Below are 17,691 nucleotides of genomic sequence, written 5' to 3' on the forward strand. Positions count from 1 at the left end.
CCGCAGTGCTGTACAGAGAACACTGAGCCAGTCCCTGTACAGAAAGTAAGAAACTGTGGCAGTAAAGATAGCACTTTATATACCTATTGGTTTCCTCTTGCATTTTAGCTGTAGGTAGGGCAGGGTGGGCTGAGTCACCTTCTAGCTTTTTCTTTGTTCCAGATCTTTCAGTGGTGAATTCTTTGCTGCAATTCCCAGCTCAGTTCTACTTGCTTCAAAAGCATCAGTGCTCCCTCCCACCTTGTGTGCTCCAAGCTAAAGCTACATATATATATGACAGACATACATTAGCTCTCAGAAATACATCATCACATTTATTTTTTAAGTTCAAGCAATGTAAGTATATGAATATGACCCAATATCAGCCTGTTGCAGTGCGTGTCACTTAGGGCTTTAGTGCGAGAGGAATAAACAGCACAGGAAGCAATTTAGTTTTTGTGAGGATAAGAAGCATGCTGATAGGACGAGTCAGAAGAGTGACAGCAAAGAAGACATCACTGCATTGTTTCACATGGGCTCAGGGAATGTGAATTGAGTGATGTAAGCCATCGAACTGAGGACATCTAGTGGCAGAAAAAAGTACTGCATAGAAAATCTCTCAATAGAAGGCGAATTTTGCAAAAAAACAATTTATTTTCATATTTATCTTTTGGCTGCAGTTCAGCTGTACAAAACTTGTCAGCTGAAGTTCTCTTTTAAGCCAAATTGGTCTGAAAATCCACTAAAGTTTATAAAGGGGAATATCCACTGGTTTGCTAGTTCTTTTTCTACACCTATACTCTATCCCCAGTCACTGGTCCCTCTTTTTTGTTGACTTGTGTTCATTATGACCCCATTGCATTACAATCGCTCCACAATATGTCCCAGTGATAAGGAAATACAATAAATCCATGGAACATTATTGGTGTCAGGGTGACCAAGCTGCTTGTTCCACGCCGGTGAATCAAAGAGCTTTAAGGCCAGGAAGGTCAGATGACAGTCAAGCAACTAGTATTTTCAAAAGACATTTAACAATGGCAGCCTGCCTATTTCTTTAAAGCACCCCTCCACACACACACACAGCCAAGTGAGACCACTCTTTCCACACGTGAAATGTTACAGCGTGCCCATTTGTCGCCCATACCACGGCTGCCTTTATCCTCTTACCCAACGCTGACCTGTGTCACCTCGGATAATTCCTCAATGATCTAAAGATAGTTCTGTCACGTCTTTTATTCCAGCACTACGTCAGTTCACTCTCACTAGTAAACACTCAGACGTTTCATTCAGCACCAATACTCTGCACCGCTCGCATCGGTAAAGATTATTATTTATAAGGGCAACTGTTTCACACTTTACCAATGCCACATCCCAAATTCAAGTTTGATAAAAAAAACAAAAAGGCATTTATATTCAAATATTGAACCAATAATCTAAGTAAAACATTTATTTAATCATAGATACAAATATTAACATTATAATAAAAACAATGTATAAAAAAATCTTAAATATTGTTTATTCAACATGTTTCATAGACTATGTTCACTTCCTCAGGAACCAAAATGAGATAGGCTTCCCCCCAAAAATTGACCTTAGACTACCCCCAAAAATTGACCTTAGACTACATTAATGACTATAATAGGGAGATGAATGTGAGCCCCTTTTAGGGACAATTAGTGTCACGACTATGGCCTTTGAACAGCACGGCGTAATATGATGGCGCTATATAAATACTGTGTAATAATAATAATATTAATAATAGCAAACATTAGAAATTCATTATTCTCAAGGAAACAGCCACAGTAGGACTCAGAAGAGGCAGAAGTGTCAGCAGCAGATCCTCTATATCCTATCATCAATTCATAAACTGTAACTCCGGTTTGCAGTCGGAACGTTTAAAGGAGACTTTGCAAATACGTTTTTTTTTAAATTTCTAAGAGATCCAAAATAAGAATTTAATGATTGCAGTTACTGTTTTGAAAAACACCAGCAAGATGGCAAGGGAATGCATATGTGTTCACCTAAACTGTCTTCCTCCTGTTTAGAGGATAAAGGAAACATTATATAGATGTAAGACCAAAGAGCACCTGTCCAGGAGGAAACTCTGTGACATATTTTTAGATATGGAGAGCACAGACCTATCACCCAGAAAGATTTTGCCTCGTGCCTTTCATGATGGAGCGCACAGACCTATCACCCACAAAACATCCCTAGACTGTATGTAAAATGTATCTATTATTGAATTTATGGTCAGGGGGACACAAAGAATGTTTCTTCTTTTTTCCGCATTTGGTAATAAATGTATCTAGTAGACATTATACAAGACCAGGCTGGATTTATCCAGTGATTGAAAGGTCTGATCTAACAATATACAAACATATAACTACGGATTGCCTTTTTGGGCACATTGAAATCTTTGTATCAATGTACAAATTGTGAAAGTACCGGTAACATACAATATGTAAATATGGGCAGCAAAGACTTTTCATCTACAGCAGGGGTCGGCAAACTTTTAGGGCCACTAGGCCATTTATGGGGTGGATGGGAGTACATTGGGCCGGACCCTGAGTCCCGCCCTAATGGCTCTGCCCACCCCCAGGGAACGCCCTATGAAGTGAAATCCCTCTCCGCTTTATGCATGGCGGAGGAGAGGGATTTACCTTCATTGAGCAACAGCAAGGAGGTGGCACCGAAGCTCCGGCACTCTGGCTCTGGTAGTTCCTAACGCCCCCTGGCAGATCTGGCCGGCAATCCGCAGCCGCGTGTTGCAGGACGGCATTAGGCCAGATCGGCGAGGGGGTGTTAGGCTGGAACGAACCACCGGCTAGGCCGTATCTGGCCTAAAGGCCAGGGTTTGCCGACCCCTGATCTACAGGATGGCTGAAGTATATTACTAACTATATGGAAAACCAGAAAGAGAGTAGCATATGACTTTCCACAAACAAACTACTTATTGCTGAACCCCTACGTTCATGGCGTATAAAAAAAAGGGAAAAGAAGAGGGGTTTTCTTTGCTATTTAAACAATAAGGTTTATTTGTAATATATTTGTGTTTCAGGTTCAACACCATCTAAGGTGACCACTTACTATACAAAATTCACCTGAGCTATATTATTAGGTGAGAAGTAGCAATTTCAATTAGGAAAAATACAAAATAAACTCAAACGTGGAACAACACAGTAATCCATGTCCCGACAAGTTTTGACAAAAAGGCTTCATCAGGGGAAAGTAGAGATTTGTACTGATATAAGTTAAATCATAACAAAATAAAAAAAAAACTGAACCTTCCTGTACTACATGTGGGTATGTAAAGTGAAAGAGATTCAGAACATAGAAGACCTGACTGAAGGGATTTATGATAGAACAGAATGGTATTTAGATACATGGGCTCCCTGGATCTCCTTCCAGGAAATGGTAGACTATAAGAATTTAATTGATTACCAAGCAGTGTAATAAATAAAGCTTAACAGTAGTACTTTGATAGGTACATTGAATTTTGGAGTGATCTATATTACTAGAGTTCCCCGGATAACTATTCTCTTTAACATAAAGAAAAGTATATTGTTACCTGTTTTTATTATGTTTTGTATCCGATTTTGTTTATTGTTATTGTTGTAAAATACATAAAAAAAAATATTATAAAAAAAAATAACAAAAATAAAACAAAAATAAAACATATTTTTACAAGGCATGGATTTTGCATACAGGTGTTGATACACAAAAGTAATTCTTAAAACAATATCCAGTGGTTACAATCATTAGTTATCAAATCCAATGTGGATAAATGTAGGAGGTTCTTTGTTCAAAATAAGTGTTATAAATCAGAATGTGTGGCATTGCCTAAAATAAATAGATTTGAGTGATTTGTAATAATAGACATTTCAGGGGGATTACCTTATCCCTTCAATTTTTTTATATTTTAAACAGACATTATATCTGATAACATCAGCCAGTGATCTTCAAGGAGTCTTGTAGGTAAAGGTATGTGATATCTAAAACACTACATAAATATTATATAGATGCAAACTAGTTTGTTGGCTTATGACCATCATTCCTATATCAGCTTGTTGAACATCCAATTCCAAAACCATGGTATTTATAAAAAGGCTGCCCTCCTTCTATGGCCTATTATATGAATTTGCCCCTCTTTCTTTCCTTTCGGCCATTAATAATAACATCCTGCACTCTTATGGAAACTCTTTGCACAAGATGAGGGGTTTCTGGGTGGATTTGTTCCCTATTATTGAAGTCAAGTATTGGCGTTGGATGAGTAGACCTGGGTCACCATTCCAATTCATCTCAAAGCTGTTCAGTAGGGTTGAGTTCAGGGCTCTGTGCAAAACATCTGAGTTCCTTTGCCATATTGGTGACCCCATTTCTTTATGGAGCTGGACTTGTACCACAGGGTACAGTCATGGGGGAACAGAAAAGGGTCTTCACCAAACTGTGATCACAAAGCTGGAAGAGAACAATTGTCTACAATGTCTTTGTATGGCGGAGTATTACCAGGACCCCACACTGGGGACACCTGACCTCGGTCATTTGGAGAAGGTGGCTCACTTTCTTCTGGCTATATACCATAATGTACATTTTAGAAGAAATCTTGTTGTCTTTATCTGTGACATCTGTGCTATTATATGTTTTTAAAAAACTGTTTAAGAAAATTTTGTAACATTTAGCTTTTAGCTGGGAGTGCAGACAGAACACAGTTTGTTAGCCTGTACCCTATGTGTTTCCTAACTCCTTTACAGAAATCAGGAGGTGACAATGAATGTATTGAATGATCCTAATGCATCATGAAGGCCATTGTTCCCCAGCACAGAGCTGCTCAGTTATGACAAATGGTATAGGTTATACACAATGTTATTTTTTCAAATTTGTCTGTAATAGCTGTTTGAGATGTTGGGACCTTGTAAACTGTAGAAAGATGATTATCTATGTTTCAAGGGAAAGCAATTATAAAATGTATTCATCTCATTCCTAATGGTGCAAAGGAAAAGGAAACTTGGAGGGGATAGGGTAGAGCCCCCTGTGCTGAGATCATACAAGTTGTCACCTCACTGCAATAATTTTTATTATTACACAATATTTATATAGCGCCATAATATTATGCAGCGCTGTACAAAGTCGATAGTCTTGTCACTGTCTCTCAAAGGAGCTCACAATCTAATATCCCTACCATAGTCATATTTTAATAATGTAGTCTAAGGTCAATTTTGAGGGGAAGCCAATTAACCTTACTCCATGTTTTTAGGATGTGGGAGGAAACCAGAGTATCCAGAGAAAACACTCGCAGACATGGGAAGAACCTGCAAACTCCATGCAGATAGTGTACTGGCTGCGATTCGAACCTGGGACCTAGCGCTAGCAAAGGCAAGAGTGCTACCTGAGCCATCGTGCTGCCCCCACAGATCTTGGTATTTCCTGTGGTCACCTTACTGCTCCTCTCTTTAGAGCCAGAATCAATCATTAATAATTCAGGGTCAATATGCTGGAGTCCGCTAAGCAATGCCCTGCCTGCTGTCCATTATCAAACTGGGCTTTACTGTAATTTATTTTAAAGAAAATCTCCAGCCATTGCTGACTTCATTGCTTGACGTTCAGTTGGAACCAGCAAGTTACCTTTACATTCTGCTGTGTCACTAGAGTAACACTTTAGTAGAGCAAGGAACAGTCAGAACTGCTGCAAGGTTGATGACTGTGTCCATTTTTAGAAGATTAATTTAATCGATCATTGATTCATATCACTGATCGATCATCTAGAGCAAATATCTCCAATAGGGAAACAAACCACAATAAAATCCAGAACCCAGACACAGTCTAACCCTTCCCACCCTGCCCAATATTAGCAAAAAAAATTAGCAGGAGTTACATTTTAGGTATTGCAGCATCTACCTTTTTCTACTTATTATTTGCTGTTCACAGCAAAGATTTTTACAGATATGTAAATATTTAAGATATGATAAACATTTTTTTTATTAAATAGGATTATTGTGAGAAAATTGAGCCAGTGCCACTTAACCCAATAAGTACAATGTTTACCAAATGGCTGAAGAGTGGAAAATGCTGGATTCCTACCTGTAGTAAACCTGTGTCTAGCATCTCCAGTGTCACACAATCATTTCCAAGGTCACTTTTCTGGTTGTCACAGTCATTACAGTTCATGGGGACCCCGGACACATCCTGTCCTTCATGCACAATCCAGACTACAAATGTTTCTGTAGCAAGATGTTGAATTGTTCAACCAATGGCCAGAAAACAAGAAACCCCAACACAAGAGAAATGCAAAGCTAATATTGTTGCCTCACTTGCATTGCATCTGTGTACATTACAGAGTATATTAAAGGAAACCTGGACAGAGAAATATGGGTGCCGCTGCTGCTGAGCTACTTTATAAAATGCTAGTTGACTGGCTTTCCAAGTCAGTTTTTAAGTCTGATTTTTAAGCTCATTTACAGCATTTGCTGGACATTAGCAGTTTTGAGTGCTCCTTTAAAAGAGCACTCAAAATCCATCTTTTCACACTCACCTACCAGTCTTCTTTTGTCTTTTAAAACCTTCACTACTTCCCACCATTCCATATCCCCCCTCCTATTGTGTGCTACTTTCCCCACCTCCTAGATTGTAAGCGCTTCAGGGCAAGGTCCTCTCCTCCTCCTGTGTCCCCGTTTGTATCTTTCTGTCATTTGCAACCCCTATTTAAGGTACAGCGCTGTGTAATATGTTGGCGCTATGTTGGCTTAGATCAGATTTACACAGCCAGCATTGTTCTTAGCATTATAGGAAGCACTGCAATGCTCCTTTTTCCTACCAGCCCCCAAAAATGTTGTTTTCCATAATTAAAGAAATCAGAGCCGCCATTAGGGGGGAAAGCAAAGGGTGCTGCTGCTCAACTTTTGCAATGATGAAGCTTTTGGAAATGGGGTTGGGTGGCTCAGAAAGCTTAGTTGATACGGGCCCAGAAATTTCTGATGGCTGCCTGGAGAGAAAATATTGCAGTACATCCTAAATTTATTTCAGCAGGGTTCACTGAAGCCACAGGACATATTAAAGCATGATTTAAGTATTGTGTAATGGATACATTTGCTTTTTTCACTGGTGTGATTTGTGGTTTTATACATGCAAAACATGTTGGCTCTCTCTCACGCCTAATTGCCCTGCCATTCATTAGCAATATATAATGAAGCAAATATACCTTAAACTTTCAGACCTAAAATGTTCATCTTTATAGAAGCAGTGAATTTATATTGTGCACAATTGTATTAAGCCTAATTGGTGGTGTGGCATTCTTTTGAATTTAATGTTATATAATATTGAATAAAGATTTGAATTTTTTTTTTGTTAATATTAAAAGAGTAGTATGTTGGCACTATATGCATACAGTTTTATTATTCTAATATTATTAAACAGTATTTATAGGAGAGGACTCTGCCCAGAATAGCTTACAATCTATTATTATTATAGTGCCTTACAAAGATTGGGTTTTGACGATAGTCACCTATATATTTACTATTTTGGAGTTCTGGCACTACCTGGACTTTAGTCCATTATTTATCTGTAATTTTCATTTTATTGTTAAACGTTAATAATACATGAATTCCATTAACGGATCATTATTGATGGACAAATTACCTAGGCTGGTAGGGAGGGAAGCTGGCTGGATCACACATAATTCTTTGTACCATTAGAGGTATTATTAATAAACAATATTTATAAAGCGCTGACATATTACGCAGCGTTGTACATTAAATAGGGGTTGCAAATGACAGAAAGATACAAACAGTGACACAGGAGGAAGAGAGGACCCTGCCCAGAAGAGCTTACAACCTAAGAGGTGGGTATCACACAATACGGGATATGGAGTGGTGGGAAGTAGTGAGGGTTTAGGAGACAGAAAAAGACGGGTAGGTGAAGTTTAAGCGTTGGGTTTTGAGGGCTCTTTTGAGTACAAAGTAGGAGCAAGCAGAAAGTACGATGATGAAGATCATTTCAGAGAGTTGGGGCAGCTCTAGAAAAGTCTTGGAGCCGTGCTTGTGATGAGGTTATGAGTGAGGAAGTCATTAGTAGGTCATTGGAAGAACTACGAGAGCGCGGCTAGGGGAGTATTCTTCTATCAGAGCAGAAAGGTAAGTGGGGACAAGAGCTGTGGAGGGATTTGTGGATCAGGTAGGTAGGTGGGACAAGAGCTTTCGAGAGGTTAGTTTTCTTTGGAATAAAAAAAAAAGTTGTAACTTATCACTTTGCATATAGAATCGCAATATACAGAAATGTAATCATAATACATATCCCATCTTACCAATACACAACTCTTCAAGACCCCTGGTCGCCAACCTTTTCGGACCTACGGACTAAATGTACGGGATCTGGACCGTGCATATGCGGGAAGCCTTGTGTCACTCAAAGAGGAAGAAACGTCCCCCATAGTGACGTCATAATGCCAGAACTCGCCCACAGTGTCCATTCAGGGAACATGGTCCGTGGCCCTGGCCAGTGCGCCCCCCAGTGAGGTCCTTCTTCTGGGAGGTGCACCTGCCAGAGCTGCGGACCACAAAAATGTTCTCGCAGTCCACCGGTTGGCAACCATTGTTCTAGATAATTATTTTGGTGTCTCCCTCTCTGAAGCTCCCCCTACATAGTCTGCACCTTATTATTCTCCAATAACGGGGAGGAACCTTAGGTGACAACGCTTTATTATTACAATACGTACAGTAACTTTAGCAAGAATGTTCCCCCTCATCAGGACAAAAACAGCCTATGTAAAGGGAAAAATAGGAAGAGATTCTCCCATCCCAGCACTCCCTGCCCTAGGGTGCCAACACTGCTTTTGCATACAACCGTACACTGAGTGTTGTCATTTTAGGATGGAGCATATGTTACTGGAAAGATCCCTAGGTAAAAATATGGGGCAACACCTAAAAAAGAAAACTAATCCAGCCACTATATCTAAAGGCTGGTAAATGTTTTATTTTACATTTTGGGGGGTTTATCTACAATTTATTGAATTATTGTGATAATGAGACAAAATAAATAATGTGCAGTCACTTTAGTAATTCTATAAAAAGTTCATTGTCAAGCCTCTGGAGTCTTTATTATTCTGATTGTACTGATTATACTGATTGTTCATGTGCCGTTTTTTTTTAGATAACATTGAATTTACAAGAATAAAACTCCTTTTTTCTATTAATGAGATCTCTGCTAAACTGCTCCTTACTAGGGGCTCTTTCCATCCCTGTGCTGAGTTCCTGGGTCTGTACACCTGCTGTGCCTATTATTAGGGGCTCACTCCATCCCTGTGCTGTGTTCCTGAGTCTGTACCCCCTCTGTGCCCATTATGAGGAGCTCCCAACCCCCCCCCCCCGGTGAAGAGTTCCTGGGTCTGTACCCGTGCTGTGCTCAGTATGAGGGTCTCCCCCATCCCTGTGCTGAGTTTGCAGGTCTGTACCCCTGCTGTGCCTGTTATGATGGGCTCCCCCATTCCTGTGCTAGGTTTGCAGGTCTGTACCCCCTCTGTGCCCATTATGAGGGGTCCCCACCATCCTTATATACACCTGCTGTGCCCATTATAAGGGTTGGATTTTTAATTTCTTTCATTATGGAATCCCAAGTGGTGAATCAGCCTCCATCTATATCTGGAAACTTTTAACCAGCATGACCCTTTACCCTTCTTCCATATTGGTGCCCATTGGTGACTCACCAATCCCAGAGGGCAGACTGGACAGCTCCTCGCACAAGTAATAATCGTCCGGGTTCAGGAAGGGCATGTGCTGCAGCATGGTCTGTTTTGGGATGAGATACAAGACCTCAGCAATCTCTCCGTCCTCGATGATGGACATCCTCTTCACCACATTTCCCGGTTTGTTCTTACCGGTCGGCACATCTTTGCTGCGGCCTGACGAGCAGAGCCGGCCCAGGGCATTCAGACTACGGGGGAAGGATGGCATCTCTGGGTGTTAGGCCTCAGGAGAGGAAATCTGCTTTGTGCACAGCTCTCGGTGGCCAAGAAGGCGATGGAAGAATAAAAGCATAGTAACACCGCTACGGTATAAGAGGTGATATGAGATAATCCAATGAAGGTCCCAGTAACATTTACCCCAAGGAAGGGCAGATCTCCTGACAGCAGGGAAGCCCCGGACCGCAGACAGGGAAGGAGCTATATATCGTTAATGCTGGCCGAGGGAGATTAAGGCGAGATATATTTACTGAGATTAACAAGAGAAGATTACCAGCCGAGCCCGGGTCAGCTGAGCCCCCTCAAACACACCCATCCACCCCCATCCTGGAAGATTTTCCCCCCTGGCCTGGTCCCGAGGACGGCGTCTGACGGTGAAAGTCTGGATAGGGGTGACATAACAAGATTATGGTGAAATATCTTAAAAATGGGATTTATACAGCAGGCCGAACACATAATCCATTTCTGATCGCCGACGGATTAAAACCCTCCAGCTAAAAATGCATTAAAAAAAAATAATCATGATAAGCTAATAAAGTTGTAATCCCGCCGACAGAGAACGGTTGTGGGATTTTAGGTTAAAGCGGAGGTCCGGCTCGTGCCAAGAAGTTCAAGGACGATCCACTTTTATATAGGTATATGAAATAACCCAAAATACTGATTTACTGCTGGTGCGTGGGATAACTTGGTAAGGAGTACCTGTCAGGAAGGCAAGGCACATATCTGAGGGGAGTGCCTTGGATGCCAGGCCATGTCATGGTGCAGCGATCACTATAACTGGAGGCCAAGAAGCCTAAAGCCCAAATCACATCGGAGACTTTATAACAGTACAAGATGATGAAACAACTAAACATTTTTGTAACTAATGGTTGCCTAAAATGTGTTCAGACACCTTTATTTCTTACTAGAATAATACTGTTCTCTGTGCTGGCAGAGCTGAGTAATGACCACACCCATCATTCTCATACAAACCTAAAGTAAGAAAGGGGCGTGTCTAACTGAGAGGAGGCGTGTCTACATACATTTCACCAGACAAGAAGTGATGGGAACTCTTTACCAGCAAGACAGAAATAAAAATGACAACACAGCAAAGATATTGCTTTCAGGTTTCCTATGTCTGATTGACATCTCAATTAACTGCAGCCAAAGCGTCAGCCGACCATCCACAAAAATATGATGCAGCACTTCTTTATAAAAGTTCATCCGCACCCACAGCTTTCTCCTAGTCTGCTGCAAATATTATTGATCCTGCCAGTGAAGTCCACCTAATGCAACTTCCTATGATGTTATGGCGATAATACTGCAATGCTCCCAAATTCAGAGCAGAGTTGTCACCGTTATGTAAACTGCTTGAATTAAAGTGGGATGAGATGACGTTGCAGGGGGCATGGCTATCAGCATTGTCACTGCTAGTTTACAAGACTTGTCAATCAGCATTAGGCCACACCCAGTCACACCCAGTCTCACCCACTGCATTCTTGATTGACAGCACTGAACCCCTCCCACTGTGATCTGCAGTGTCTGGGAGGGGGAGCGTCAGACACAAATAAAGAAGGATTTAGATCATTTAAGGATAATAAAGGAAGCTTATTTACTTTATGAGGCTGAACGACACATGGTAACTGAATTTGGGACTTATTTAAAATGTCACACAAACATACTGTAATAATTACTTTGGAAATATACATTTTATACATGACGAGAGATTCTTAGAGCACTATGGGTTAGCTAAAGAAATTGCCCAGCAGAGCAGCTTGCTTTGAGATCACCCTTGTATGATTGACACATCTCCTGGCTAGATTGAGGACTTTATAACATTAATACACAATATTTGTTATATAGATTACAAAAAAAGAGAAAGGAGGCAAACTAAACTAATACATTCAATGTAAGTAAAAATAAATGCCCCCTTGTACCAATATGGCAGTCTTTAGCAGGTTTCAAACTACAAACACTGTGACTTGGTGGGTCTACTTTTGGTTGCAGTGGTTAGTTAAGTTCAGGACATGCACAGGGTACCTTTGAATTTTGGCAGCGGAGTTCTCAAGTCTGACCACCTGCTGCCATTACATTGGGGTCTCGCTGCTCTTTATGCAATGAACCCAGGCGGTGCTGCAAATCCCCCAAATCTACAACTTTCTATTAGATCCTAATAGACCTTTGCTGGTTCCAAACACAAAACTTTCTCTCTCTCCATTTGAGTAAATGTCATTTGCAGCCGCAACTCTTACCATCTCACATGCACAGCGGAGACCTAATTGCAGCAGTTCATGGGAGGGGCAGGATAAAAATAAACCCCCCCCCCCTCCCAACCAACCCACAGACAGCAGAGAAATCTGCAATGCAGGATGCAGAGAAAAATTAGATTTAATTTAGCAACTTTATATCTGGGATGTGATTGGTGCATACCCTGCCCTTCGCACCATCATTACGTTTTTCTAATTGCATGTGCTGGGAGAGACGATGCCCAACTGATAAAGAATGCAGCTTAATCATTAATTATCATATTTTAATTCCTCATACATGCAGAATATATTTTATACACAAGTAGCTTATCTACCAATATGTCCTGGGAGGACCAGCGCCACCCCCGCACCTTCACTTTTTTAGGTGGCCACCACAGGACAAAGTCACAAGGAGAATACAATGTAGCAATATAACACCAGAGGATGCAAATCTTTCTGCTGGGGTTCATTTATAAATCTCTGTTTTTGTAAAGACTTATCCTCATCCTTTGCAAACTGAACGCACCATAAGACGACTAAGGCAACATTAAGTTCATTGCAAAAAATTCCCCAAGCAGGTAGGATTCTTTAAATTAAAATAAAAGGATTATAATGCTGATATTGCAATAATATATATAATATATCAGGTGATATTGCATTAATAGGTGTTGCATTCTATAGCAATAACCAACTTTTTCATCAGCAGTTGTGGATTACAGCTACACAGGGATTCTTCTAATGCAAATGCCAACAGCTGGGACCAGTGATGACCAGATGTTGGGCACCATTGGCAAGTTTAAAGTAATGCCCAGGGAGTTCCTGCTGCTGCAGCTTAATCATGCAACGCTTCCTCCAGGGGTCACAGGAAACAAACCGCACATAAGAACATAATAATTGATTAAAATGATAAACAAGCATTTGCTTTAGTTTTTTGTTAAAAATTTACTTAATTGGCAGCTTGAGGATATCATCAAGGGGAAACAAGAAAGTGAACACTTAGAAACCTTTGGCTACATAGGATATAAGCTGCTATCACTATCGCAATAATGCACCCAGACACATATGCTGACCTATTAGGAATGACACCCAATACACATTTATCGCAGGTTGGTATCGCTTTACTGCAGCACATAATGATTCCTCCACAATGATAGAATATGAATGGCACCCTAACTTTAATGGAACCCTAACATTACATGAAACCTCTAATATGAGAAAAATGCATCACTTTTCTGCAACACGTACTAATTTTAAGTGACACCCCAGCGTACATGGTCATTGCTTCACCATAACACATAATAATGCATGCCCATCCTAAATTGTAAATCGTACCCCAATGCACAGTTACAGTAGCTGGCCTGCACCTGTGCTGCAGCCACCACAACAAATGTACTATGCATTACAGTGTAATGCATTAAATAAAATGGAAGTTTCTGTGCTTTAAGTTGCACTCCAAGCCCACTTTTGTTGCCTAATGCAACGCACACTAATGTGTTTGCATTACCACAAGGCATATTGTGAAGGAGTGATAATCTGCAGCATTTACAGGATAGAGAATCAGAATGCAATCTGTGGACTTTTATAACAGCCAGGCAACTGGCATTTTTCAAGGAAGCCTTTAACAGTCCAGTATAGATTTAGAAATGTTAGACTTTTTTGCATCAGATCAGTAGGGATGCTGATTTCTCTGCCTCTCAGTATCGCATGCTTCTGCATTCTTGTCTCATTTCACCTTGCCACAGTATAAAAGTGAAATGTTGCATTTATCACGGTGATGCTCCAGACATAAAAGGAGCCGATGAGTCAGAGAAATTTAACAGACGGCCTGACTCACTCCTGTCCTCTCAATGCCAAATCTGCAAGTGTAGATTTTTTCATATACAGAGCGACCGACACGAGTTAAAGGCTTAAATAAACAGAAGCAGCATGGACTGAGTTTAAAGTTGCGATGGTCAGGGCATGCATCGTGGGCACACCCAGTGCAGGGGGCACTAAGGAAAGAAAGAGGAAGACGCAGAGACCTAAATCTTTTATGCAATCACAAAATCTGGCTACACACATTACAATCTGATTGCATAATCTGTGCAATATTCAGATCTAAACAGAACATTTTATCTGTATCCAGTTAGATAAACTCTCCTAATTTAAAGTTGGTAGATCTGCAGAAGATTGCACAGGTGTATGGCCAACCTCAGTCCCCATTTTGGGTATAGTCTGACCTCTGTAACCTGCTGTTCTCTGTATGGCATGTAAAGTACTATAATGCCAGATGAACTGCAAGTACCAGCATGCAAGGTACACAATACGCATTATCAGAATAATAAAGATGGGCCCTACACTTCGACATTCTTACCCGTAACGCCAAAGCAAGCAGTGATTTTCTGGGCATACTGGCACAAACCGTCATACTGCTGAACCTCTTCTACCTGGCAGTACTCCGCCATTCCGGTGAGGCAGAGAGCGGCCGGACAGGCGCTTGTCCTCTGTCAGACTGAGCCTGGTCTCCTCTTTCTGGTCTCTGATATGAAGTCATTAATATTTCAAAAGCAGAATTTAAACTTGCTGAGTCGTCATCCTGGTCGAGCCACTTTAAGAGCTCAGAAAGGAGAGAGGTTGGATGCTAGGACAGGGATTTTGTGTCCTAAGCGATGGTCGCCCCTAGAGATGGCGACTTCCATGAGCGACGGTCACTCCGGGGGCCAAAGGCTGGGAAAATTCACAAGGGCAGAAAGCAGTGGGGAACCAGGTGGAGGGGGTCGGTCTCATCCGTTGGCAGGGTGAGCTGCGGCGGAGACGAGGGTGCTTAATGCAAGAAGACGATGCAGTCTTAATTACATCACACCCAGCCCCGGGGAGACGGCTCACTTAGAAGGAAGCTATAAGTCAAATGGACGAGTTGAATAGCATGCACTTCCAAGACGTCTCGGAAAAGGGCCGTGGCTATCGGTATAAATTATATGACAGGGGCCAAATATCGGCACAACGAATAGACTCTGCTAAACCATTCTGCGTCATGGGGCCTCCTGCAATGGGGAGCTTGTTGCTGCCTGTTGCAGTGACTGATTCCATCATGGCATATAAAAGGGGTCCAAATCCTCAAATTTTGGTGCTGAGCTATTATTCATTGAACAATATAGAACTGAAGTCCGAGTGGACCCTGCAGAATCCCAACACCCCAAACCTGGAAGCTGTGCTGGAAGTGCAATAATTAATGCATGAAATGGGGACAACCTACTAATTTCAGAATTACCATCAGTGATGAGAAGAACAAACCGTATTTGAAGATGATCATGTATTTGGTATATAAATAATACATTACAGCTTTTATATTTGTCACATGACGGTGTTTTACTGCATTAGTTTTCTACAACAAAAAAATACCCTGTGAGGACAAAAGTTCAATTATCAGCTGTGATTGGCTGAGAGTGGAGATGAATGGAATGCAGAGACATTAGGGCTGGGTTTGCACTGTTGCATTAAAGTAACATGTGCATTATATTTTGGATCACCACAATCCACATATCGCATATCCCACCGCACTACTGACACATTAACACGACAACTATAGGACTCGATTGTGTATCTTGGTGCATTACGTCCATGAAAATAATACAGCTGCATTTTTGTGAGGGGGGGGGGGGGGGGGGTCAGCCCTAATATATGCATATTAACACCTGACACAACAAAACTTAACATGTGAGTGTTAACGTGATGCATGCACTGTGCAACAATAATGCCCTAGTGACCTCAACTGCAACCTGCAACAGTGCAGTATAAAGATCAACACTCCATTCAAGTGGCTTTTAGAGGTGACTGTGGAAAGTGTACAGCAGGAGAAAGCCAGAATCCAATTGGGGTAACAAGGGTCACGTGACCACAAAAAAGAGAACTTAAAATAAAAGCATCCTATTATTACAAATTGAACAAGTAACACATCTAGTTACAAGTCCCATGAAGTCTTTTCAGTCTCCCCTGGCTTATCAATTTGTGTTTCTTGCACTTCCCCTTAAAGACACTGCAGATCAAAGTGGGAGGGGTTGCTTTATGTCAATCTAGAATGCAGTGGGTGGGACTGGCTGTGGTTTGGGTGGGCCCCCCTGCAACATCTCCTTCCAGTGTGGGGCAAGCAGACACAGCTTGCATGAGAGTGATACCTCTGCTCTGCACGTGTGCAGACTTTATTTGGATGGATCTACCCAGTTTATGCCCCCATTTTGGTTGTGTGAAGGGGTAAATTCTAGGGTCTCATCAGACCTGCAACCACTTTCCTGCAGGAGTATAAACTTACCAAAGCACCATGACTCCTGCATGATTTGTGATTGCATAGTTATATCATTACCCTGCTGCAGGATAAACTGAACCATCATGGCCGCCCCCTGCACCTTTCTTCCCATCACCCCCCTCAGAAAGATAAAACGTTAGCTTCGCCTCGCCGCCGGTTCCCTGAGGACCCCGGTCTGGGCTGTGTAACCTTGTCACTGATTCATTTTTCCTCTCCTTTTAATTCATGAATGTTCCAGCATGAAGAATCTTTCCTCTCATCTTCTCCTTCGACGTTATCATTCCTCTCGGCAGAAAATAAATCCTAAGGGACCGCAGCCGATAGAACGCAGAACGCCAGCATTTGGGGCTTCCGGGTAGCGACATTAAAAGACTCTCTGTGTATTGATCCAGCTTGTCTAGGACAATGGAAGGAGGGGCGAGGAGCCATAAAATAACAAAATTACATCTCATGTACCTAAAGGCGAGAATATTAATTGCAACTCAATGATATTTCCTGTAAACCACAAAGAAGACGTAAAAAAGTTGCAAGAGTGATCACTGCGGGTGTCCAAATCACTGTCCACATCATCACCAAGATCCTTTAATTTCCACTTATAATACTGACAATTTTTAGTAACTCATTTACACCAATAAAATTGTTAAATCGTTATCAATCGCAATGGTGCCATTGTATGGCGCAGCAATCAATCGCGGCATGCAACACTACTTGTGTAGCTCACACCATAAGGATTCATCGGCAGCGATAAGTTGTCACTAAGAGAAGCAAAATCACTGAAAGACCCCCCATAAACCGACCATAAAAGCCCACAATCGGATTGTACAATCTATCAGCTGTGCAATACTAAGCCAAGGTATGATAAAAAACATATGCAGTAAAATTAATAATAATGCAGTGCACTAGTAATGCATGCCACTCTATGCAACGTGTTGTTGTGCTGTTTTCAATGGCACCCCAATGCACAGGTAGTTGTTGGTGGCACAGCCGCACATCATACTGCATGCATTCCTCATTGCATCCCGGTTTGTGATGTGTTGGTATCCCATTTAAATATATTAGGCAGCCCTAAAGAAAAATGCATTAACATGCCACATAATGCATGCACAGGTAGTGGCAAGATTGAATTCTTTCTGTTCCTGTTAGACTGTGCTGCGGCAAAGTATGTTTGCAAATTGCATGATAATGCACACGTGTGTTTTGAATGTTGAATGACACCTGAAAGTATATATATATATATATATATATATATATACACA

At 41.3% G+C, this 17,691-nt stretch overlaps 1 protein-coding gene across 3 annotated transcripts in view; it reads right to left on the reverse strand.

Annotated features, from left to right (window-relative positions):
- The window catches only part of ABLIM1 (actin binding LIM protein 1), a 150,075-nt gene that overhangs the window by 115,110 nt on the left and 17,274 nt on the right, over positions 1–17,691 (reverse strand). Inside the window, exon 1 of one of the 3 annotated variants that reach the window (XM_072424554.1) lies at positions 14,507–14,803. The exons of 1 other annotated variant lie outside the window; for it this stretch is intronic. In XM_072424554.1, the coding sequence (XP_072280655.1) occupies positions 14,507–14,597 (91 nt within the window). In that variant the 5' untranslated portion in view covers positions 14,598–14,803. Of the gene's footprint in view, positions 1–9,673; positions 10,104–14,506; positions 14,804–17,691 lie in introns of those variants that run through there. One more of the 3 variants, XM_072424547.1, reaches the window with a different exon arrangement.

Source organism: Pyxicephalus adspersus, chromosome 10, assembly GCF_032062135.1.
Source record: "Pyxicephalus adspersus chromosome 10, UCB_Pads_2.0, whole genome shotgun sequence".
NCBI lineage: Eukaryota > Metazoa > Chordata > Amphibia > Anura > Pyxicephalidae > Pyxicephalus > Pyxicephalus adspersus.